Here is a 26045-nt window from a genome sequence, read left to right as displayed (position 1 = left end):
GCTCACTGCTGCAGCTCCCCCTGCCCTGGGGCAGACAGCTCGGGGCTCACAGTGAAATTCACACTGTCAGCCCCGGGACGGGTGGACTCCAGCTATGAGCAGCACAGGGCGTGGGAACTTCAGCTGTGAGCCCCATGCAGGGCTGACAGCTTGGTCTGTCAGCCCCATAAGAGGAGGGGTGCTCCAATTGTCAGTGCCCCACAATGCCCTACACTATTAAGTTGGTGGAAGCACTCCTGATGAGGCCATGCACCACCAACAGGGCGCGTAGTTTGGACATAAACCACTGCAGTAATTACTGCGGTGGCTGTATGTCAACCTAAATGAGGTCAGCTTAATGCTTTAGTCAAGGCTAAAGGCTGAGAAGTCACTTTTACAGGAACCCAAAGGGGCAGGTTTCCTAAGCAGAGGGAACCTTTTTGATTGCTGGACCAGCTGTAGCTGAAGAACAGGGGCTGCATGGGTTACAGAGTCAGATTCCCTGCTTTGGAGGAGAAGCTGTGCCCTGGAGGAGTGAAGTCCAACAAAGGGGACCTAGAGCTCTGAAATGACACTGAACCAAATCCCAAAGAATGTTCAAGCACAGAGGCCTCATGCAGGGAACGGCATGTAGGTATTTTGCATACATCTCTTGTGCTGTGTAGAGTGACTGGTTTTTATGAACCTTCCTGCAAAGTCTGTCTCTGTTTGCTTCATTTGTCATTTGTCCCTGAAGAGGTGAACTATAAACCAGTGTGCTCCCGTGGAAAGGGTGTGCTTAAGCTTCTGGGGAGACTGCGGGGCACTCTGTTAGTCCTTTCAGAAGGGGTACCAGACAGAACAGCTGTGCCCAGGAAGTGTTCCAGGAAGGCTGGAGCCAGACACTGTGACTGGGGCCTATTTGGGGCTCAAAGGGAGCTTAAAGGCACATGGGGCCCCAGTTTGTGTGTCCAAACAAACAGCCTGGTGAGCATCCAGCAGGAGGCATTTTGCTGGGGCTGTGACACCCCCCTGACTAGGGCTTTGAAGATGGTGAGTGGCTCATCTGACAGAGGGGGGATGAAACTTTATTTAAAGGCAGGCTCTTCCCCAGACACTCTCTTTCTCTCACTACCACATACGCCAGCCGAGCAATTGCCAGCAAGCAGAAGGACTGTAGGAGGTAGAGGGACCGATCTGCCGCACACACAGACTAGGCCGAAGCACTCACAGAAGGGGGTGAGCGTAGACTCAGGGCAGAGGAACAGGGTACAGGTGTTTGTTGTTTTTGCTATCTCTTGTACTAAGAGTATTATTATTTGTGTTACCATCGCACCTAGGAGTCCCAGGCATGGGTCAGGGCCCTATTGTGCTAGGCACTGTAGAAACACAGAAGCACAAGACAGGCCCTGCCCCATGTAGCTCACGCTTTAGGTATAGGACTGTGTTTAAGAAGTTCCTTTGCAAAGCCGGTGTGTTCCTTGCTTTATCTGTCACATGTGAGGCTGTGGGGAGGGCAGGGTTAGAACCCCAGGAGCAGAGGTGGAGATGGGGCTGTGTGGGTTGAACAGATGGGGGAAACTGGAGGGCAGGGCTGTGCCTAGAGGGGGTGTGGGGCCCAGGGGTGTGTGGGGCCTGGGAAACCCACCCTCCCCCCATTCCATTCCTTTCCCCAAATCCCCGCCCCGTCTCTTTCTGGCCTCTGCCTCCTTGCCTGAGCGACACCAGGAGCCGGTGGGGCAGGCTGGCTGGGGCTTGGTCACTCACTGCTGCCGGCACCAGGCCCCCCGTTAGCCCTCCCGGGCCGCTCTGGACCCTTTACGCTCCGAAGCGTAAAGCCTCCCAAAGGATCGGGCCCCGTGGTGGTTGCCCTGGGCCATCTTATGGACAGGATGGCTCTGTTGGAGGGACAGGATTAATTGCAGGATAGGGAACAGGCATGTGGGGTGAGAGCGCCTGGTGCAGGGTCCAAAAGCACATTACACAATACATTTGGGAGTGTAGGCAACAGTAATTGGCCCACACAGGATGTGTATGCAGTGTAGTTGTAACCATGTTGGTCCCAGGATATTAGGAAGACAAGGTGGGTGAAGTAATATCTTTTATCAGAAGTTGGTCCAATAAAAGCCATTACCTTGTCACACACAGTATGCAGCACCCGCAAGAAATTTTTAGGGGGTACTGGGTACCAGAAAGACTTGGGACTAGCCCCCTCCAGGGGTGGGGGTGGGGCTGCACTCTGCTCCTTAAAGGTACAGAACACACCTAGGGCGGGCATTCATTCTTTCTATGGTTTTAACAGCACAATGCATATGCTAACAAATTTAAACAAAGGCTTTGTTTAAGTTTGTTAGCATCCGTATTGTGCTGTTAAATTGGTCAGGAGTCCTCAAGAGGGGTGGGGTGTGCGTGGGGGAAACAGAAGGTGTTTAAACAGTGTTTTTGATTCTGTTTCTCTCCATTGGCCTGAATTATCCATGACATTCATACTGCATCACATCCAGTCCAAATCATTAGAGGAATGCCTCTGCTTGCACTGACCAGAGGATGTTTGGATTGTGATGTCAGCCCAGTTCTGCAGCCTGACAGGTATCAGGTGTTGTCCCCAGTGTACATAGAAGTCTTCTTTCCACCAAACTAGTCTAACATGTATTTTGCTAACAGGAGCAGCAAAACAAAGAAAACAAATGCCTCATTTTCCAGCTTTGTGGGTGAGAGAACTACAAGTGAAGATTATAATCCAGACACTGACAACCTTAAACCAGCTGCCTCAGGAACCTGCCAAGAACTTTGCTGAAAATATGTTCCTCATCTTAGCAATGGAGCTAAGACTTATCACACATCTGCCCACCTTTATACGAAAGACACTCCCTCCGATCTGACAGCTCAGGCATTGTCAGTTTCATCTAGAACAATTTACAAACTTGGAACCGAATCCTGTAAACCCGTAATCATTTGATCAAGCCCATTGAAAACAATGGGACTATTTGTATGTCTATGGACCACTTTTGTGCTAAGAGTTCCAGGAGTCTGTTCTGTTCCTATAAAGGAAGTTGAATCTCCAATTGAAATGCAATGTTTGGGTACAATACCATAATGCAGTTTAGGATACAGTTCTATTTAAAATTTGTCTTTTAATAAGTCATACATCTGCTGAAATGGCTCCTCACCCAACTCCCATATTCCATATAAACAGACTGAAATACTACATATTTGGGGGGAAAGTGAGTAGTTAAGCATGTTGATGTTTGTATATACAAACACCCATTTCAGAACTGTACTGGAAAATATAGCTGAACTTAATTTTCTGTGGAATTTGAAAAAAGTTTAGCAGCCCCAGTTTTCTGTGTTAATCAGTGTGAACCTGAAAAAATTTCATGCCTTCTAAGAGAAAAGAATCAGTCCACACTTACTGAAAAAAAAAATCCTTCCAACTGGTGTTCAGAAGAGTGCTACAAGACACATACATAACCTCATGAGCAGAGGGCGGAGACGATACCCTCCCACATTATGACCAGCAAAATAATAATAATAATAATAATAATTAATAAAGTCTCAAAGAGGCAGAGGTTCACAGATTTGAAAATCTAAAAACCTGTGTTATGCTTTAAACCACCTCAGCAGATACCAGGTTTATGAACATTAAATAGTTAACAGCAAAGGAACACTAAAGGCCATTAACCTGAATGTGTGGCAGCTAAAATGCCCTCACTGACTAAAGGTACAGTCACACCTGAACAGCTAAAAATTAACTTTGCCCTTTTAAGCTAAACGGAGTCATGTCACTGGCTCAATCTCTGCTGTTACATAACAGATAACAAAACTCCAGTGGGGCACGGTGCTGGCACATAGGGTCTCAGGTACGTGGTGTGATTTTTTCAGAATCTTTTTTGGGAATATTCATGTAGGTGAAATAGCTGGTACTTATGATTATGCTATTTCTATGCATGTATATTCATCTTGGTATCTGAAGTTATGAATATTAGCTAGGTTTACTATGTGTTTGCTCCTGCAGTAATGCCCACAAGGCATTTAGCCAGCACATGAAGGGACAAGTCAAGTTGAGTGGCCCGTTAAGGAACACTTAGCTCGCAATGGACCCTGGAAAACGTCTGTCTACACTTAATGGACTTTTTGTGAATGTTCTAACTAGAATATGGGTGGGAGTGATGGACACGTAACTTGCCCATGTGACTCTAAACAGCATCTTTCACAGTAAGAACAGATTTCCCTTTACTTGGCACTTGGCAGAAGCTAAAAGGCCCTGGCCTGGAAACATATCCATTTTGCCTCTTTCCTGCTCTGCCTTCTTTCCTGCTCCAGCCTCTGGACTATGAACATATACTAATGGGTGCATTCTAACCAAGGGACTGAGGACTTTAAGGTAATCTGGAGCCTTCATATTTCCTTGATCCTTTGCAGATGGACTTATGAGTTGTATATGGTACAGAGATTGTTCTAGCCTTGTAGATTGCTGATTTCTCCCTTGCAATGGTCAAAGATCAGATGTCTGCTGACTTTCTCACATGAGTCAGCAGCCTTTGATACCTGTGGTATAAGAAACATAACCCATGCTTGAGTGGTTTTATTCTCTCCTCTCCAAATGTCAAAGCCTGTTCCCATTGAACTCAATAGCAAAACTCCTTTTGATCTCAATGGGAACAGGATTTGGCCCCAAGGGATCAGAGAATGTGATTTTGATCAATTGCTTATCTGTCCACTGTAGAAACACAGAAGCACAAGACAGGCCCTGCCCCATGTAGCTCATGCTTTAGGTAAAGGACTGTGTTTAAGAAGGTCCTTTGCAAAGTCGGTGTGTTCCTTGCTTTATCTGTCACATGTCCCCGAAGAGTTAAACTAAACCCTTGAGTGCCCATGGGGTGGGGTTCTGAGGGATATGTGTATAAACTACTGGGAAGACTTGGAGGGACGGTATTGGTTTTGGGGCTAGGGTAGCTGGCCAGTGGGATTCCATCCCCAAAGGAGGGGGCACCTAACAAGGAGTCTGCCGCTCTGAAATGTGCCTAAGAGCCCAGATCCAGAGTTGGTGCATGGACACTGCTCAAACTCAGTGGGTGTGGAAACCCATGAGATCCAAAGGTTGTGTCCAATATAACAGCCTGGTGCCCATCCACAGGGTAGGATATGGCCAGGGCTGTAACAGGTATTATGCAAAATGTAATTAAATGTATTGGCAGCAATAGGGAGGCAATGGATAAAGTGTGATGGAGAAGATAAGTTATAAAAATATAATTAATACAACTAAGTGAGAGAGAGAGGAAAAAAGGATCATTGTTTCTGAAGTAACATGCAATGACATTTTGTCCTTTGTCCTTAGAAGGAGCTGACAACCCTCCCACCCACTCACCCACTTACTTTGTAAATGGTTTTGTCTTTATTTTCACACTCTAATTACAGCCAATTTGATGCAGTACTAAAGCAACGAGTTTCAGGAAGTGAAGCAAATGTCCATTGAACCATATAATTCCTGGGCAATGTAAGGAGTTAAAGGCTGAGAAAGTTTCCATATGTTTGTACAGTGTCTAGCACAATAGGGTTTCAACTTGGTTGGCCTCTAGGTCCTACTGCAGTATAAATGTTTAATAATAATAATAATTAATCATTGTTAAGGTGTCTCTCGTAAGCTAATAAGAGGAGAAGGAGGATTCGCTATGCTCCTTGAAAGCTCACTGGCACCCTTACATTATTATATGTGTAACCCCCAAGGAGATGACCTAGATTCCTGGGGCTCTGTCTGCTGGCAGCTCAGGGAGAGGCACACTGTCCCTGGTAGGGAGGGGGAGCCAAGGCAAACTCAGAGTTTGCCCGGCAATCAACAGGGCATGAGATGCCCTTCCAAGGGAGTTCGGGAAAGGGGAGAAGCCATTTTTGAGTCAGTCTGGAGCCAGCCAGGGCAAGGGCAGGACTGGCTGTGTGGAGAGCTGGTGAGTCCTAGGCCTGCATGCAGGGTTCCCCCTGAAAACTGGCCTCTAGGGACCTGAAAGCAAGATTCACTCAGCTGGGCTTTTCCTTCTCCACTGATGATTCCCAGTTTGTAGAGTTTTGCTGGGAAACTTCCCCCGCCAGGCTGACTTAGCCCTCCAGCTCCCTAGGTGAGACCAGGCACCACATGGTCAGCTCTGCTCTGTCTGCTAGTTCAGGGCTGCTGCCTGCTGAGTGTGTGTCTGGATGCTGGGCTAGGAGACTACAGTTTGGGTTTTATTACAGTTGTATAACCTGCACCTTGAGCCCTGCATCCCTTTGTGGTGAGGGGAAATCCTGGGACCAAAGCAGCCTGATGGGGATCTCTGCCAGCAGAGATCAGCCCCTCTGCAGTGACCAAGGAGTCCAGAGTCATCTCTGAACCTGAAGATCATTCACAGAGTTTGTGAGTGCACCATCTTTTAGTTAGTCAGGGAATTTGTTTTGGGGACCCCCTACTCCCTGAACTGTGTCCTCAAGCCAGGGAGTAAGGGTTTGGGGATTTTATAATCTGCTGCATATTAAAACTGTGGAGGGATTTACCACCTTCTCCCACTTGTGAGTCCTTTGGGCTGTACTGAACCCAGTCAGACACACTGCTAAACCACTGCAGAGAAGAATTTTGTGGTCAGATGTCATCAAGGGCCCCAACAAAGTACGCATACCAACGGGACACTAATCTTACATTTGCTACATCAGGTCCTGTGGCTGGGGAAAGTCACGGGTATTATCAGCGTGGGCACTGGTTACCCTAAAAATAGTGTTTTACCTTGTTATGTATATTTGTCTCCTGTTTAATATAATTATTGTGTTGAATATATTGTATGTGTTTGTGTTATTTCTTGGGAGTCTCCAACTATCTGGCAAGTAAGTGGGGATTACCCTGTGGTTAGAGTTTTTCTCCCAAGCTGCCCTGGTGACCCTGCCAGGAGGGAGTAACGGGGAGTGGAGGCACTGCCAAATAAATTCATAGGAAAAAATAAAGAAGAGACACCCTGCTGAGTGGGTGGTGGGATCCAGAAGAACCCAGACCCGTCCATCAAAACCTATAAGCAGATTGGCATTAAAGAAAGTAACCGGGTGGAGAAGGGGTGCTACATATGGATTGCATAGTACCTAGGGACCCTAAACAAAATTGGGGCCCCATTACACTGGATACAGTAAAGGCCCAGCTCAAGAAACAATCCCTGCCCTGGAGAGTTTACAATCCAGCTTTGACTTCTTTTTCTTTTTTAACATGGCTTTGAAAATTAGACAAAGGTTTCTAACCATCAGAGGAGTGAAGTTTTGGAATAGCCTTCCAAGGGAAGCAGTGGGGGCAAAAGATCTATCTGGCTTTAAGATTAAACTCGATAAGTTTATGGAGGAGATGGTATGATGGGATAACATGGTTTTGGTAATTAAATATTCATGGTAAATAGGCCCAATGGCCTGTGATGGGATATTAGATGGGGTGGGATCTGAGTTACCCAGGAAAGAATTTTCTGTAGTATCTGGCTGGTGAATCTTGCCCATATGCTCAGGGTTTAGCTGATCGCCCTATTTGGGGTCGGGAAGAAATTTTCCTCCAGGGCAGATTGGAAGAGGCCCTGGAGGTTTTTCGCCTTCCTCTGTAGCATGGGGTACAGGTCACTTGCTGGAGGATTCTCTGCTCCTTGAAGTCTTTAAACCACGATTTGAGGACTTCAATAGCTCAGACATAGGTGAGAGGTTTTTCGCAGGAGTGGTGGGTGAAATTCTGTGGCCTGCGTTGTGCAGGAGGTCAGACTAGATGATCATAATGGTCCCTTCTGAGCTAAATATCTATGAATCTATGAAAATTATGCCATTTATTGCTGTTGCATGTAGAAATCACGCCCAGAGACGATTCTGCAGGAACTAGAAGTGCTGGGCCAAATTCAGCCCTGGAGTAAAGTAATTGAAACCAGTGGAGTTACTCCAGAGAGGAACATGACCCATCAGACTTTGTTTCTGTAAACATTCTTCCCTCACCTGGGTAACTAATCCCTTGTGCACTCGCTCGCAGGTGAGAGCTTGATCTTCTGCGGCTCTGCTTTTCTTCTCAGACACTTTAACGAGCTGAGCACCATTTGAAGGGGTGTCTTCATTACGGCTTGTGAGGTGACAAGGATTTCTCTATAATGAGATGGATTCTGGGAGAGGCTACCTTGGGAAAGAGAGTAAGGAGATGCTAGTTGGTAAGTGTTCCTTCCATTCTTACTGCAAAATAACCCCAACAAACGTGTGTGTGTGTGTGTGTGTGAGAGAGAGAGAGAAAAGTTAAGCATGGGTCAAAGGCCTCAGATTGCTAGCCCTGGATTTCTCCATCTTCTTGGGCAGCATTTGTGCCAGCTTCCCCACTGTCCTGCCAGTATGCCTCAACCCTTATCTGGGGACTGACACCTATAGCGGATAGGCTAATTCAGAGTCCATACCGATACAATCCTTAGCCTCTCTCTGCTAAGACTGGCTGTGAGGGTACCAAATGGTGCCAGTTACGCAGGTGGTTTTGTAATGAAGGCTCCTGAGAATTGGACTGAGCCCACCAACTCATTTCACCTAAGCCACCAAGCAATTGAAATGTAACAGGTTTCAGTCAGTGGTCCAATATGGACTGGAACTATTTACCAGTTTCATTCTTTCTAGGTTTTTCACTGCACCCATTGCCATGGTGTCTGAGCTCTTACAGGTAAAAGACTCCATATTCCATTACGTATCCCTAGAGCCATCCAACATCCTCCTGTTTTTTTTTAAATGGCTACTAATTTTGTGTGGTGATTATAGATTAGACAGACAATCTATGCTGCTAGCATTTTGGTTTTAGCAATCAAGAGCAACGTAATCCTTATGAAAAAGTCCTATAGATTTTAATAAAGAATTATGAACATTCTATAGGATTTTAGACCATCTTATTGAATTCTAGGATAGGGATATAATTCTCTATTATAGTCTAGAGGATGGCTCCATAAACCTATATAAACCTATTTAGTAGTATTTTCTACTAAATCCTATAGGACTTTTCCATAAAGGCACATCTTTCTTCCTCTCCAAAACATGTGGCCTTATATTCATTTAGTTCTGTCTCTCACAAAGTGATGGTCAAAGCACCAATAATGCTCAGCTCTGTACAAGATACCAAAATAAAAACAGTCCTGGTGCCAGAGGCCTGGCCCTTCAAAAGACAGACACAGAAGAGACTTGATGCACTGGGAAACTCAGAGGAGGAAATAACTTGGAAGATTTATTATTTTATTTGTTACTATTAACTCACTTCGGGAGGGCATTGGGTAGGGAAAGCTAGATCCACAAAGGGACATGCGCATGGCCACACTGACATGCAATGCCTAACTTTTAGGCATTCTGCCATCCAGTGGAATCCTCAGCCCCGAGTTAGACTCTTCCCATCATTTGAATAGGGAGCCTGACACCTAAGAATGGAATTCGTACAAGCTGAACGGGAAGCGCCCTAAGCTAGCCAGTAGGAAATGCTCAGGAGAGGGGTGTGGTCTAAGCCCTGGGCCTCAAAGGGACAGTCCTGGAGTTAGGCACCTACATCAGCTCAGGTCAATCCTTTGTAGCAAGAAAAACACACAGCAAGAGCGCCTTCTGTCCATCCCCCATGATAGCAAGTAGCTCCGGGGTTAGAACTGTCTCCTGGGGTGTGGGAGACTTGCTTTCAGATCCCTGCTCAGCTGCGGGGAGTGGAACCTAGGTCTCCCATGTCCCAGGTGAGTACCCTAACCACTGGGCTGTTGAGTGATTCTCTTTCTAGCTTAATGAATATTTAGCTATTTACCCAAAGTGAAAAAGCTTCAACAGGAGAGACTGAGGGAAACCCACATCAGAGTAGCTAATACCCCAGTGGTTAGGGCACCTACGCGAGAGGTGGGAGCACTGTATTCAAATCCTGCCTCTGCAATATTTGGCCCAGATGAGCGGTCTAACAGCCATCACCACACCTGACTTTTGTGCGAGTTAGGCATGCACCAAGAATGCCTACCAGATCAGGCCCCAGCAAGATAGGGAGAGGGAACATCTAGTTTATGAATCTTACTAGGGCATTGAGCAACTTGGGGGTGTCAGGACAGAATGGGCTTTGCATGCTCCCATCAGCAGAAACTTAGCCACCTTGGAGACGTTACCAGTGGGCACTTGGGAATTTAGGGCCCAGCTGAGTGAAGGCTTTGAGGATCTCGGTGACATGTAAATGTTGGTCATAGGCACCTAAGTAAGTCCCTTTGAAGAGCCAGCCCAGAGTCTTTAGACTGGGATACAAGTATGATATTTTCAATTGGAGTAACTTTTGAGCTGCAGAGAAAAGCTCTGTTGAAACATGTAGCCTAGATGGGTGTAAAAGGGGAAGGGGGAGAGGGGATGATAGCATGGTTGGAGGTGGGGAGGAAGATGAAGGCCAAGAGGTACAATATGCCTTTTTTCAGCATCTGTAAAATTCTTCTGTGATTAAAACATGGCCCTGCTTCTTGAGCAATCTTTCGCACTTGGAGCTGACAGTGAACCAGTGTTGATACAAACAACTCTCATTATTTGTTCACATTGCATTTGATCATAACCGTGAGTAGGACAGTCAACTGATGGAAGAAACATTTATCCTCTTGCCTATTACTTAATGTACCAGCAATAGCCTGACACTCCAGTGATGGTAAGTGAAGCTGAATAGAACAATAACAGGGCAGGACGTATGGTGGAGAAGCAGCATAAACAGTGGTTTTAAGTTTTTAACATTAACCCATGAGGATTCTAATCTGGCCTCAGCCATATGTACCTGAAGTTTTCATGGTAATTTACTCAAGAGAACTGCTCAAATCATCGGTTCCAGCAGTGGCAAGACCAAATGACATTTTTCTGGCAACTGGCCTGAACCTAACCCCTAGATCTGTGTCTTTTCTGTTACAGTGGGTCAGAACAAAAGCCTGGATTCAAACTCTCCCAAATATAGAGTTGTCATAAATACAAAGGGAAGGGTAAACCCCTTTTAAAATCCCTCCTGGCCAGAGGAAAAATCCTCTCACCTGTAAAGGGTTAAGAAGCTAAAGGTAACCTCGCTGGCACCTGACCGAAATGACCAATGAGGAGACAAGATACTTTCAAAAGCTGGGAGGAGGGAGAGAAACAAAGGGTCTGTGTCTGTCTGTATGCTGCTTTTGCCAGGGACAGAACAGGAATGGAGTCTTAGAACTTTTAGTAAGTAATCTAGCTAGGTATGTGTTAGATTATGATTTCTTTAAATGGCTGAGAAAAGAACTGTGCTGAATAGAATGACTATCCCTGTCTGTGTGTCTTTTTTGTAACTTAAGGTTTTGCCTAGAGGGATTCTCTATGTTTTGAATCTAATTACCCTGTAAGATATCTACCATCCTGATTTTACAGAGGTGATTCCTTTACTTCTATTAAAAGTCTTCTTGTAAGAAAACTGAATGCTTTTTCATTGTTCTAAGATCCAAAGGTTTGGGTCTGTGGTCACCTATGCAAATTGGTGAGGATTTTTACCAAACCTTCCCCAGGAAGTGGGGTGCAAGGGTTGGGAGGATTTTGGGGGGGAAAGACGTGTCCAAACTACGTTTCCCAGTAAACCCAGTTAAAGTTTGGTGGTGGCAGTGGAAATTCCAAGGGCAAAGGGTAAAATTAATTTGTACCTTGGGGAAGTTTTAACCTAAGCTGGTAAAAGTAAGCTTAGGAGGTTTTCATGCAGGTCCCCACATCTGTACCCTAGAGTTCAGAGTGGGGAAGGAACCTTGACAAGACTGTTAGTGTAAGATGCACACACAGTTCTCATGCAAAAAGCTTGAACAGAAAAGGCAGGATGTTCCAAACAAGGCCTGAAACTCCGTCCTCTTGGGCCCAAACCTCTCAACCTGGGCATGATTAAATTTGTAGCAAGGACCTCAGAAATGTGGAGCAGAGGACTGCAGAGCACAGCATTCTCTCCTCAGTGACTGTGGTGGGGGAAAAAAAGATTTTAGATGTTATATAAGGAGAAGGGTTTTTACACAGGGTGAAGTTTGAATCCCAAGCAGAGAAAGTGAGCAGGGAAAAGACCTTAGTGCTGGTATAGGAGTCTTCATACAGGGAAGAGCAGGCCCCCACCACAGGTTGTGTTCAGCCCAGTGTGGGAGCAGGTTGTCGGGAACAGCCTCTACACACAGACCCTGTGAGCATGCCTCCCTTGTACCCTGCTCTGGGGTGCTGAGCCCCTAGCTCTCTTCCTCTCCAAGCAGTGGAGAGGCATGGAGCGAGGAGGCAGCAACATTCAGCTTCTTGGTGGCATGCCCACAAAAATCAATTACGGCCACACTCTCCATTGAAAAATGGATTCCTGCAGCTGGTCTTCCCCCAGCATGGCTCCCTCCACGTCTCCTGTCCTGATTCCCGTTGCTTATGCCCCAGCTGCTCCTCTTGTATAGGGCTTGGCTGGATTTGTCACACCCTTCCTGTGAAAAAATCTCTGGCTTTTCCTTGCCTCGTTGCAGCTCTGCTACTAAGTACCCCCTCCCCGGCTAAAAATCCCCTGGCATCTGGCAATTGGGGTCTCCAGGCTCTATCCCAACACAATTTATTAATAATAATACAGAGCTGAGGAAAGGCAGCAGGACCAGAGAGTGAAAAGAACTGCCCAGAGGGCTAGTCACGTATCTGCGCGTTTTGACAATCACTGGTTTCTGGCATTAGGTGAATGGGCCAGCTCTCTACACCAGAAGTTTCAAACCTAAACTGTCCTGGGAGTTCCTGTCATTTTTCCTCATGTAGAGCTTCTTTGTTGTGCCAGATGTTTTACTATAAACTCAGCAGATTGACCAGGCAACTGCCAACGGTTCCCATCTTTTTATTCTGTAGCAGATAAGAAGGAAGGAATTGGGGCCTGTGGTTGGATCCTGGTTTCTCTTTCAGTCCTGTTCGTGCTTATTACCTTTCCTTTCTCCATCTGGATGTGCCTGAAGGTAAGCTGATGGGAATTGGAGCACTGAGAGAACGGTCTATTGCTACTGTGTATTTCACCAGGCCAAAAGCCATTTGTACCCCATGTTATGGGACAAAAGATAGTTTTTGTAGTTAAGGTTCGAGATTGGGATGCAAGAGGTCTGTGTTCTGGTCCATGTTCATCCTCAGGCTCCCTGTATAACCTCAGAGAGGTCATTTAAATTCTCTGTGCCTTCAGCTCTTCCACAGGGATACTACTGCTCTACTTCACAGGGATAGTGTGAGAATAAAGTAATGAATGTTTCTGAGGTGCTGGGGATGGGAGACTTAGAAAAACTGATCAGTATTTGTACAAATACAAATGCAGCTCCACATCCTGGACCACCCATGGGAAAAAATAGTGGGTGCTTATCACCCACTGGCAGCCAAGCTCCCTCCGACACCCTCCAGCACCTCCTGCCCACCACCAGCCCCACCAGCCGGCTTCTCCCCTTCTCTCCCAATGCCTCCCGCCCACCACGACCAGCTGTTCCGCAGTGTGCAGGAGGCGCTGGGGGGGGGAGAGGAGGAGGAGGAGTGGGGACGGGGCACGCTTGGGGGAGGGGCGGAACTGGGTGGAAAGAGGCAGGGTGGGAGCAGGGGGGGCAGGGCAGAGAGGGGGTGGGAAGAGGTGGGGCAGGGAAAGTGTGGAGTGGGGTAGGGTGGGGGCAGGAAGGTGTGGAGTGGGGGTGGGGCCTCGGGCTGAGCAGGGGTTGAGCACTCCTGGGGAAAGGAAGAAGCTGGCACCTGTGATCACATGCATAAGTATTTGCAGGATCGGGGCCTGATATTCCACAGCAAGGGACAGGGTGAGGGACTAAAGGGAGAACAAGATCAAAAATGTGTAATTACCTACATATCTTTTGCTATCATTATTTTGTCATTTCCGTGTGGTTTGAAGGATAGACGGTCAGGCAAGAGGGAAGGGTGGTGTTAGTGTTAAACTCTATTTAAAAAATATTGTCCTAGATTGTCAAGGAATATGAGCGTGCTGTTGTATTTCGGCTGGGACGTATAGTGTCTAAAAGAGCAAAAGGCCCAGGTGAGTAAATGAGGTTTTATCTATTTTCACTGTAACCAGATGTTCTGCATCTGAGGTTCTCTCAAGTCCTTGTTCAGAGAATGGGTGATGCAAGGAATCTGTCCAGGGCACCGTAAAAAGGACAAAGTAATTCTTTGTCCATGAGCCTGTGCATCTGCTGCTTGTTTTCTCTATATTGCTGTTTAGAGAGGAAGCCAGCAGATCCTGAGATCTAAACCTGGCTTTATAATAAAGATCACATGCAGGGGAAGGATGATCTTGTGCTTAACACACTGGACAGAGACTTAGGAGATCTGGATTCCATTCCCCATTCTGCCACAGACTTCCTGTGTGACCTTTGGCAAGTCACTCAATCTCCCTGGACTTCAGTTTGCCATCTGTAAAATGGGGGGATAATACTACTTCCTTTCTCACACCCTTTATCAGTCTTGTCTATTTAAAGTTGTAAGGTCTTTGGGGGCGGGGACAGTCTCTTACTAAGTGTGTGTGTACAGCGCCTTGCGCAACACTTGGTATCATAGTTGGGGCCTTCGGGTGCTATTGTCATAGGAAACGATCACTAATAAGAAGAATGCTCTCTGCATTATTATAACAAGTACCTTTGCACCATGCGGATGAAAAACAAACAATCCATTGGAAAAGGTACAGTGAGACGGTGCAAACATGGAGTAGGAATGGAGGAAGAACCCCCTTATCACATAACCATCTCTCTTCCTCTGCAAAACAACCATGTGGCCCAAAAAGTGGGCAGGGCCAGGGGTTGAAGGAGGAGCCACACTAAGTGGCTAGTTCCTCCTGACCCACCATCCTGAAGAGCTAACAATCTAAATAGACAAAAGTTTGAGAGGGGAAACAGAGGCATACAGAAGGAAGTAACTTGCTCAAGGTCACATGACAGAGCTGAGAACAGAATGGAATTCTTCTGACTCCCAGTCTAGTGCATTATCTACTTAACCCTACTGAATTCACATTGGTATTGGAACTCCGACATCCGCATTTCCTTCCATCATATATATAAAAATATGAAACCCCATTCCTTTCTCCTCATACAGAAAAAGAAATGCTGTGGTAATGAAATATCAGTATAGCTCTGAAGGCCATTGTCATTACACAATAGAAATAGTTATTTCCAGAGATTTGCTTCATGTGCGATCAGAGCTTAGCCTTCAGATAAGGTGTTTCAGCTTTGGCCTTTTCTTCTTCTTTTCTGCAGGTTTGATAATAGTCCTTCCGTGTACGGATGTTTTTACCAGGGTTGATCTTAGAACTGTTACCAGTAACATTCCCCTACAAGAGGTAACAACTTACGCAATAGCCATTTAAACTAGAAATCAAACCTAAAACAGTTTTAGTTTTTAACATGTCAAACTAAGAAAGCGTTTTTTTTGTCTCAGTCTTTGGCAGCGGTACAGACTTAACTTCATTTGCTGTACTTGTTTACTTCCAAATGCTAGTGCCAGAATAACACTGGAGCCTAATAAAAACCTACAACCCTACCAGCTCAGGTTATAGTCTTGTCACTCCTGGCAAGTCAAGCAGGCTTTTCTTACTAACTTTCAGCATTCTGGGTTAGAAAAAGAGGAAAGTGAGATTAGAGCTAGAGATGTGAGGAGGTCCGAGGATGAGAGAGAGGGAAGTCAAGACAGCTGAAATTTACCAAGCCTTCAGAATTAGTCCTCTCTCTACCATCCAGGGAAATCAAGCAATAAACTAGAGTGGGATCCCCAGTAACTATTTTTCCTAGTAAGAAACAGATCTGATAAATAACTGATTAGATACAAAACTTATCATTACGAAAGCCTTCACTGAAATCACTTAGAAAGTTAATGTTGTTCCAGACAAAACAATGAGCAAAGACCAAATTTGTCACATTTGGTGCCTATGGATAGGTAATTTAATACTCACTTAGGTACCTTAAGAAATCACCTTGAAGTCAAAGGAAGCTGCAGGTGCTCATCTCTGAAAATCAGGCCTTAATAGGGATGTACACCTTCTCTTTAGGCACCCAGGGTTGAAAATGTTGGCCAACGAAGTTCATTTTTAAAAAAAGTCAATGGGAAATCTCCCCCTCCGCAGAAAAAGGTTTATTTACATGTAGCTACAGTACTGTGCTTCTACTTGAAGAGTTGCCATTGTATTGTGCTTTTCTGAAGAAAGGAGAAACAAGAATCAGTAGTGATAGAGCCACAAAGTTTCCGTGTTACAGATCTGAGAAAAGGTTCTTTATGATATAGTGTGCTGCTAGAGATTGTTCCTAAATATTCCATCCAAAATTTAAATGCCTGTGGCCTGGAATAATTATGCTTAAGGAACCTCATCGGTTTTAAGAGCTCAAGGGTCTTATGTAGTGTCAGATTCACTGAGTCTAAACTCTGTTACCCCTTTTGACCCAAGTGGTCAGCCAGTATTCATGGTCTTGTGGGTTGTTTCCATTAGGAGGAGAAAATGATGATCGAGGCAGGTATTTATTTGATGCAGTCCTGTTTATTTACAAAAAATGTACAAAGTCCTGTTTCCCAAAATACAGAAGGAATCAAACAGCAGGAGACAGTTTCTTTGCTCAGTTTCCCACCTGTTTCCAGCAGCACTCTGTGCAAAAGCTCCATCTCTTAGCCGTTCTCAGGGGCACACTACAAGTGCTCCTCTGACTGAACATAAGAACAGCCATACTGGGTCAGACCAAAAGTCCATGTAGCCCAGTATCCAGTCTTCCAACAGTGGCCAATGCCAGGTGCCCAGAGGGAATGAACAGAACAGGTAATCATTAAGTGAACCATCCCCTGTCGCCCATTCCCAGCTTCTGGCAAACAGAAGCTAGGGACACCACTGCATCTGAGGCTTCCTTGCTGCCTTCTTTGTGTGCTTCTATGGTACTGATCCTCCTCTCTCTCTCATACACAAACTGCATTTCATTCAGACCCCAAGGAAAACCCCTCAGAGTGCATGGCTCAACTCCTAATCCAGCTTTGCATGTGGCCTATATTTTTGGGTGGTGGTCCCCTATTGTTTCAGCTCTGGATTCCATAAAGGAGCTTAACTGCTTCTTTCTTCTATCCTTTATGAAGAGTGACTGTTATGCCCACCAGCTTCAGTGAGGTTTTGCCCAACCCCCAGCATAACACCCTGTTAGAAAGACTCCATAGATGGAAAGTCAGCTGGAGTGGAGGGGAAGCTGATGTAGTGAAAAGGGGAGATGACATGCTGGAGGGATGAAGAGAGCCAGCTCCGAACATGGGTAGGTCTGTACAGGAAGGAAGATGGCCATAATAGCCTGGGAACATACTTACTCCGTACATCCTCTCTGCAATCTCTTCTGGCAGGGCTTCCATGGAGCCCTTGGCTGCAAACTAAAGATGCCTCCCACCTATCCTGGTGGTAAGGCAGTGGTGGAAACATCAACTGTGCTCCACCAAGATTAATTGTTCACTGGGGCACAGGGGATTTATAGCTCCCTTCACCAGCATTGGTGAATGTGGCCTGGCATGCCTATGTAAAGGGACGCCACAGACCATTTAAGAACATGTCATCCAGTTGTTGCATTTTTTTCCTGTCCTTGTGCCTATGATTTTTAAATTCCATGAACCTGCCTATGAGGATTCCAAGGCAAATGCACTCAGAATCATCACAACTGGTTAACATATTACTGGGCGAGTCATTTAAATACTTTGCACAAATGTTGCTTTGGTTTAAATGGTTGTAAATCCAGGATGACATCACTGAAATCAATTTACCTTGACTTCTTTGAATTATAGTAGCTTCTTGTCTCACTACAGGAAACAAACATCTCCATAATGCTGGGATTTGTGTGTCCTGGATGATTATCTAATCTCTGTATGTTTGTTTTTCGTAGATTCTTACGAAAGATTCTATAACTACCCAAGTTGATGGAGTGGTCTACTATAAAATCTACAGTGCTGTCTGTTCAGTGGCTAATGTCACGGATGCCCATTTAGCCACCAACCTGCTGGCACAGACCACTTTGAGAAATGTTCTAGGCACCCAAAGCTTGTCCCAGATCTTGTCTGGTCGAGAAAAGATTGCCCACAATATCCAGGTAAATCCACATCTAATGTTCTATTGATGGGCACAGCATCTCGTTTTATGGAATATAATCTTAGAAATGAGTGGCCTTTTTAAAAAAAAACATAATTGTAAAATCTTTCATTATCCCCTTTCAGTTTCATACACCTCCTACTGCAAAATATGGAAGAAATATTGTAAAGATACTTCCTCAGCTCATCTGATAAAACTAGTGATCTCTTGTTAAAAAGCAAACAAGGCTCTTGGAACTTAACTTTTTGAGAAGTGAATGAGACAGTAAAGAGTCTTGATATGGGGCTCCCTGACACTTCTTTAGAAATGAGCAATAATGTGCGATGGTGAAGAAATCCATAGTTACCAGGATGCTCTATCTTAGACTCAGGACTTTAAGGTCAGAAGGGACCATCATGGCCAGCTAAACTGACCTCCTGCTCATTGCAGGCCACAGAACATGGGTTGTGGGTATAAGAGGCTTGGGGAGACTAAGCCTCCCCATACCAGACAAGAAATGCCAGATGTGGTGCACCTCTCTTTGTAGGCCCGCCGCCACTCCTGGAAGCTCCCAAGAAGTGGCGGGGCTACCAGCTCCCAAACTGTGGCCCCGTTTGTGCTCTGCCCTGAGGCCTCACCCTCACTTGGCCTCTTCTCCCTGAGGCGCTGCCCTCGTTCCGCCTCTTCTTGCCCCAACTCTGCTTCTTCCCCTGAGGCCCCCCCTTGCCTGCCCATCAGTTGCTCCTATCTGCCTCCTCTCTCCCCATCACTTGCTCTTAAGGCAGGAAGGGCCAGAAAGAAGTGAGCGGGGAGGGGGTGGAGAGGAGTGAGAGGCAGGTGTGGGGACCTCAGAAGAGGGGGTAGAGAGGAGAGGGTGGGGGGAGACTCGGGGAAGGAGATGGAAAGGAGCGGGGGGCCACAGAGGAGGGAGCCAGGACTGCCCCCCCGCCTTCCCCTTTCCCGAGGCCACACTCTTGCCCTGCCCCTTCTCTGAGGCCCCGCCCCCACACCATCGCCCTCCCTCTGCCGCTTGGTTTCCCCTACCCTCACTCATTTTCACTGGGATGGGGCAGGGGGTTGGGGTGCAAGAGAAGGTGAGGGCTCTGGCTGGGGGCGCGGGCTCTGGGGTGGGGCCAGTAATGCGGGGTTCAGGGTTGGGAGGGGGCTCTGGGCTAGGGTAGGGGGTTGGGATGTGGGAGGGGGCTCACAGCTGGGATAGGGGGTTGGGATGCGAGCTCTGGGCTGGGGGATGGCGCCAAGGAGTTCAGAGTGTGGGAGAGGGCTACGGGCTGGGACAGAGGGTTGGAGTGTGGGAGGGGGTGAAGGCTCCAGTTTGGCCGGGATTCTTCCGAAATAGGCATCAATCTCCTGGTGAATTTGAAACCAATCCAGGAGATTTTAATAGGCTGCTAAAAGTCTGGTCGGCAGCACAGCGAGGCTAAGGCAGGCTCCTTACCTGTCCTGGTCTGCATGGCTCCTGGAAGTGGCCAGCATGTCCACCTCCTAAGCGCAGGAGCATCCATGGGGTCTCCACATGCTGCCCCTGCCCTGAACGCTGACTCCGCAGCTCCCATTGGCCAGGAACCATGGCCAATGGGAGCTGCGGGGGCAGTGCCTACAGGCAGGGGCAGCGCACAGAACCATCTGTCCACCCCTGAGCTTAGGAGCTGGACATGCTGGCTGCTTCCGGGAGCCACCCGAGGTAAGCGCCGCCTGGCTGGAGCCCACACTCCTCACCCCATCCTACACCCCTGCCCCAGCCCTGATCCTCCTCCCTCACCCAAACTCCCTCCCAGAGCCCACACCCCAAACCCTCTCCTCCACCCCAACCCCCTATCTGAGCCCTGAGCCCTCTCCTGCACTCCAAAACCCTCATCCCTGGCCACACACCAGAGCCCGAAACCCCAGAGCGGTGGGTGGAGGGGTTATTGGGGGAGAGGGCAGAGAGGAGTGGGTGCGGGGGCCTCAGGGGAAGAGACGGAGCAGGGTCAGGAAGCGGTGGAGTGTGGGCAGGAAGAGGCGGAGTGGGAGCAGGGTCTCGGGAGAAGAGGCTGAGCGGGTGTGGACCTCGCGGTGGAGCAGGGGGTGGGGCTACTGTCCAGGCACTGGTGGCCCTCCCCCCAATTTCTAGAGAACTTCCGGCGCTCCCACCCAGCCTCCCCAAATGCAAGAGTCGCATGTTGCCTATGCCACAGAACCTCACCCTCACCCACCCACTCCTATAATAGACCCCCTAACCTTTGGCTGAGTTACTGAAGTCCTCAAATCATGATTTAAATACTTTAAGTTACAGAGAATCTACAATTTACATTTGTTTAAACCTGCAAGTGACCCATGCTCAATGCTGAAGAGGACGGCAAAAAAACCCCAGGGTCTCTGCCAATCTGACCCAGGGGAAAATTCCTTCCTGACCCCAAATATGGTGATCAGTAGACCCTGAGCATGTGCGCAAGACCACCAGCTAGACACCTGGGAAAGAATTATCGGTAGTAACTGAGAGCCCTCCCCGTCAAGTATCCCATCACCAGCCGTTGGAGATATTTGCTGCTGGCAGTCAAGATTGGCTACATACCATTCTCATCATACCATCCCCTCCATAAACTTATCAAGCTTAGTCTTGAAGCCAGTTAGGCTTTTTGCCCCCACTGCTCCCCTTGGAAGACTGTTCCAGAACTTTTACTCCTCTGATGGTTAGAAACCTTTGTCTAATTTCAAGCCTAAACTTGTTGATGGCCAGTTTATAGCCATTTGTTCGTGTCCACATTGGCACATAATGTAACTTACTCCTCTCCCTCCTGGTAGTTATCCCTCTGATGTATTTACAGAGAGCAACCATATCTCCCCTCAGCCTTCTTTTGGTTAGGCTAAACAAGCCAAGCTCTTTGAGTCTCCTCTCATAAGGTAGGTTTCACAGTAGCAGCCGTGTTAGTCTGTATTCACAAAAAGAAAAGGAGTACTTGAGGCACCTTAGAGACTAACCGATTTATTTGAGCATAAGCTTTCGTGAGCTACAGCTCACTTCATCGGATGCATTCTCACGAAAGTTTATGCTCAAATAAATTGGTTAGTCTCTAAGGTGCCACTAGTACTCCTTTTCTCTCATAAGCTAGGTTTTCCATACCTTGGATCATCCTAGTAACCCTTCTCTGCTCCTGTTCCAGTTTGAATTCATCTTTCCTAAACATGGGAGTCCAAAATTGCATGTAGTATTCCAGATGAGGTCTCACCAGTGCCTTGTATAACGGTACTAACACTTCCCTGTCGCTACTAGAAATACCTCACCTGAAGCATCTGTGACAGACCCTGACCAGTGGGGTACAGGAGCCTGGTAGAAGGCAAATATACTGGTCCCTGGCTGAACAGTTTTCTGTTCCTTGAGTGACCAGAGCAGGGGCTGTACTAGAGCAATCAAGAACCTACTAGAACCAATTAAGACAGGCAAGCTAATTAAGACACCTGGAGCCAATTAAGAACATACTAGAATCAATTATGGCAGGCAGACTAATCAGGACACCTGGTTTAAAAAGGACCTCCCATCAGTTAGGGGAGGGCATGTACAAGGAGCAGGGAGGGAGAAGGTGTGCTGCTAGAGAACTGAGGAGTACAAGCATGATCAGGCTTCAGGAGGAAGATCCTGCGGTGAGGGTAAAGAAGGTGTTGGGAGGAGGCCCTGGGGAAGTAGCCGCCATGCAGCTGTTACAAGAGACACTTTAGACAGTTGCAATCCACAGGGCCCTGGGCTGGAACCCAGAGTAGAGGGTGGGCCTGGGTTTTCCCCCATCCCCCTTAACTCCCTATTTGAGACAAGAGCAGGTGACCTGGACTGTGCATCCCACCAGAGGGGAAGGTCCATGGCCTATCCCCTGACCCACTAGGTGGATCAGCAGAGACTTTGGGGTTTGTTCTCCCTTTCCCTATGCTGGCCAGTGATGAGATTAGCTGAGTGAACAGCAGGTTTAAGCCACTAGCAAAAGTGGTCAAACTGAGGGCTGCTGCGAATCTCGGAGGCAAGCAAATCTGCCAATAAGCGCAGGACTCACCAAGGCAGAGGAGGAACTTTGTCACATATCCTAGGACTGCATTAGCCTTTTTCACAGCCACATCATATTAGTTGCTCATAGTCATCCTATGATCAACCAGTACACCCAGGTCTTTTGCCTCCTCTGTCACTTCCAACTGATACATTCCCTGTTTATAGCAAAAATTCTTGTTGTTAGTCCCTAAATGCAATCCCATTTCTATAACTCCCGTTTACAAGGTTGTCCAGATCATATTGTCTGATAATCTGGTCCTCTTTATTGCCAATACCTCCCAACTTTGTGTCATCTGAAAACTTTATTTTTTTGCCAAGGTCGGTAATAAAAATGTTAAATAAGATTGGTCCCAAGACTGATCCCTGATGAACTCCACTAGTAACCTCCCTCTAGCCTGAGAGTTCACCTTTCAGTATGACCTGTTGTAGTCTCCCTTTTAACCAGTTCCTTGTCCACCTTTCAATTCTCATATTAATCCCTATCTTCTTCAATTTAACTCATAATTTCCCATTGGAACTGTATCAAATACCCTAGTGAAATCCAGGTAGATTAGATCTACTGCATTTCCTTTGTCTAAAAAACCAGTTACTTTATCAAAGAAGGAGATCAGATTGGTCTGGCACAATCTACCTTTTGTAAAACCATCTTGTATTACCTTAAGCAGATGCTTGATTAAACTTTGGCACCACCCATCTCTCATGTCATGTCAATAAAATGTATTGAATTGACCTGAACTGGATTGAATTGTTCCCCTGTTTAAATCCTGCCCCCAACCCTCCCCTGCAATCCAGGGAGTGTCACTCTGGCAGCCAAGAGAGAGTAGAGGAGGAAAAAAAAGATCGTTTCCTCTTCGATATCAGGGAGAGAGAGAGACCAAAAAAAGACAGCTCACCTCCACACCCCTTCCAACAGCCAGGAGAAAATGTGTGCGTGAGAGAGGTGATATGACGTGATGTTGTGTCAATGTGTAATGAGGAAGAGTCAATGGTCTTGATTGTGGTAGCGCTTAGGAGCCCTAGTCACAGACCAGGATCCCATTGTACTAGGCATTGTGATGCATCATACTGATTCTACGTATTGAGGGAAAATAGTACAGTGCAATTTCAGGATGTCACTCGCACTCTTCTGAGGGTCTCTGGCTCCAGTGGATAACAGAGTGACTTATCTGCAATGAAAGGTTGAGTGCTATTCTTTCACATGGGGGGGTACTTACCTTTTTATGTTCCCAGATTCTCTTGGTCCTTTATTAACAGCTCCCACTATTGCACCTGGTTCTGCAAGCCCTTCCTTACATGAGGAATTTAACTCAAGGCAGTGTCTGTAGGTTTGGGCCTGCAGGTCTTTAATTCTGACCACAATAAAGGTAAATGGCTTCTTTCAAAGCTGTTCCCATCAGGCAGAACTGGTGCTAGAAAAATAGCACAATGACTTGCCCAAGTGCATCATCTCCCCTCCAATACGTCACAGATCTGAGAGAATATTTCACAACTAATAATTGATCTGACCCTTTTTAGCCACTTGACCTACCCCTGAAATATCCCCATGTAGATCATAATTTCTTCCCATTTATTCTTTTATTTCAATTATTCTTTTGCAATTGTTTTGGAATTCTGAGCGTAGTCGATATCTGAGACATTTTGGTTAGTGTGATTTGTCATTTAAGTCACATGGTATAGGTTTTGATATTGTCTTTTTTTTTTTTTTTTTTTAAAAAGTCTATCCTCGATAATGCCACCAGTAAATGGGGAATCCAGGTAGCACGTGTGGAAATCAAAGACGTCAGGATCCCTATGGAGATGCAAAGAGCTATGGCTGCTGAAGCTGAATCAACACGAGATGCTAGAGCTCAGGTGAGATCCACAGTAATATTTCTCTCATTTGTATAATGTGGTGTATCACCACCAACATGTCCGTTTCTATCACGTTTTTAGATCATAGCAGCAGAAGGAGAAAAGAATGCTTCTGAAGCACTGAAGCAGGCCTCCATGGTGCTGGTTGAGGCTCCATCAGCCCTCCAGCTGCGCTACTTGCAGACCTTGGCCATGCTAGCTACTGAGAAGAATTCCACCATTGTCTTACCTCTGCCCATGAATATGCTGCAGGGTTTTTATAAACAATAACAGGACAAAACCAAATGGTGATTAAGGCTCTTTTACACTGAATTCTTTAGTTCGGAGAACTTTACAGGGATTCGGAGAGGCAAGCCTGTGCAGAATTAATCAGAATTAATGTAGAAAGTACACTTTGATATCCTGCCTCAGGAGTAGGGTTAACTACACAGAGACCATCACAAGCCAGAACACTGAATCTGAATGACCCCAAATTTTTGAGGGATTCAAAATTCAGACATCCAAATTTTGTGGCTCAAGCTCATCACTAAGTAAAAAATAAAGAGACTTTTTGTTAAAATACAGGTTAAACTGAGGTGCTCGCTTTTGATGTTGTTTGATTTTACAGAGTCACTCGTTTAGCAGGTATGTGGTGATTTGTCAGCTCACCAGGAGCCTGCCTCTAAAAGCTAATACAGCCACTGCATGCAGTAAATAGGCCAGCTCCTGTTCTGTTACACTGGGGATAAATTTGTAGCATCTCAGTTGAAAACACCAGTGTAGTGGCGAGAAGAATGTCACCCAGAGGTATTCCTTGATCATTACTGGAACCACCAAGTAATTTAAGTCTATGTAGCTCCTACAAAAGGACTTAGGTGCCTATATCCAAAATTTAGATGCCACCAGCCTTAAACCTCTCTCTCTCACCTAAGCCCCAGCAGGCTCCTCAAACTCAGTGGGCCCCCCCTCTGTTTCACCTATGGGGGCCAATACAGTTGGCATGCACTGAGCATATTTAAATCCACACAAAATAACAATGACCACAGAAAATAGCATGGCCTTCTCGGAACCTTTAGCCAGGTGGTAGGGCACTTAGCCAGGCCGTGGAAGACCTGGGGTTCTGTTCTCCCTCCTGACTGATGGGGAGTATGCATTTGAACTTGGGTCTCCCGTTCCTGAAGGGAATGCCCAACCATTGGCCCTAGAGAATTATTTTCACTCTGTGTCTGTCCCAGTCCATATTTAATTATTTCTACACAGCTGAACAGCTTTAATAGGCAAGATTGAGAGACACCAGCACCAGAATATCCCATAGCCCAGTGGTTAAAGCATTCTCCTGAGAGGTAGGAGACGCAATTTTGCATCACTTCTCCACAGCTAGGGGAACTGAACCTGGGTCTCCCACATCCTGAAGAAGTGCTCTGACCACTGGGCTAAAGATCATAAGCGGGGCTCCCTCTTGCAAAAATCAAGTTAGGCCCCTAATTCCAGGAGAGGGTTAATGTCTGAGAATCCCAAGCAGAGGGGCTTTCTGAATGGGGCAGCATTTAGACCACGCCCCTCTCCTTGGGATGTGCTAATGCCTGGCAGAGATGACTCCTTGCTTAGCATGCTGGGACCCATTCTAACAAACTCTCCCCCCTCCAGTGTGTAGGGAGCCTGAGCCCCTAATTCAGTGCTACAGTTTCTACTGGGTGACACGGCACCCAAAATGTAGGCATCGCAAAGCTGAGCGTAAGTCCCTTGGTGGATCTAGTGCCTCCTTCTGCTCTTGCGCAGATGTAAATTAGCTGTAACTCCATTGACTTTAATGGAGTTTTCCGCAAGTGTAAGTGGAATCAGAATCAGGCCTTTGTGGTACTGGCATCCAAACTAATTGGCGCGCTGTACAATAAAAGGAAGAGAATGTATTTCCAGTGGTTACAGGAGCATTTCTTACACTTTTAGAAGCTGAGCCTACTTTCAGGAAAATGAACCCAGTCATCTGGGATTAAATACCTACACATTTTATTGTATGCATCTTCTCCCCCGCTCTGCACCCAGCTAGCCCTTTGTTTTCCCCATGCCCCCATATTTGGGACACATTGATGTAGATTTTTGTAATATGAGACTTTCTCTCCTTTCACACATGCTGTGAAATAGTCAACATTGTAAAGTATCATCACTGGCATATGAGTTGACATCCTTTGATGT

At 46.5% G+C, this 26045-nt stretch overlaps 1 protein-coding gene across 5 annotated transcripts; it reads left to right on the top strand.

Moving 5' to 3' along the window:
- Positions 1-460: 460 nt before the first annotated feature.
- Positions 461-26045, top strand: STOML3 (stomatin like 3). 5 transcript variants are annotated; one of them, XM_043532318.1, is made up of 9 exons: positions 1100-1197; positions 7967-8138; positions 8587-8629; positions 12793-12896; positions 13885-13957; positions 15171-15253; positions 17808-18011; positions 23739-23873; positions 23955-26045. In XM_043532318.1, the coding sequence occupies exons 4-9, from the start codon at positions 12885-12887 to the stop codon at positions 24141-24143; spliced, it is 696 nt and encodes a 231-aa protein (XP_043388253.1). In that variant the 5' UTR covers positions 1100-1197; positions 7967-8138; positions 8587-8629; positions 12793-12884; the 3' UTR covers positions 24144-26045. The 5 variants fall into 5 exon arrangements, with proteins under 5 accessions (XP_043388244.1, XP_007070976.3, XP_043388253.1 ...); XM_043532309.1 differs by lacking the exons at positions 1100-1197; positions 8587-8629 and adding an exon at positions 461-609 and having other exon boundaries at positions 8007-8138; XM_007070914.4 differs by lacking the exons at positions 1100-1197; positions 8587-8629 and adding an exon at positions 462-609.

The sequence above is a fragment of the Chelonia mydas genome, chromosome 1 (genome assembly GCF_015237465.2).
Source record: "Chelonia mydas isolate rCheMyd1 chromosome 1, rCheMyd1.pri.v2, whole genome shotgun sequence".
Lineage (NCBI taxonomy): Eukaryota > Metazoa > Chordata > Testudines > Cheloniidae > Chelonia > Chelonia mydas.
The sequence above is the reverse complement of the archived record's forward strand: the minus strand, read 5'-3'. Positions and strand labels throughout refer to the sequence as shown.

Coding starts and splice junctions, on each gene's coding strand:
- STOML3 (XM_043532309.1), top strand. CDS start 8,087: ATGGATTCTGGGAGAGGCTACCTTGGGAAAGAGAGTAAGGAGATGCTA. Junction 12,897..13,884: donor CCATCTGGATGTGCCTGAAG/GTAAGCTGATGG, acceptor ATATTGTCCTAG/ATTGTCAAGGAATATGAGCG. Junction 13,958..15,170: donor TAAAAGAGCAAAAGGCCCAG/GTGAGTAAATGA, acceptor TCTTTTCTGCAG/GTTTGATAATAGTCCTTCCG.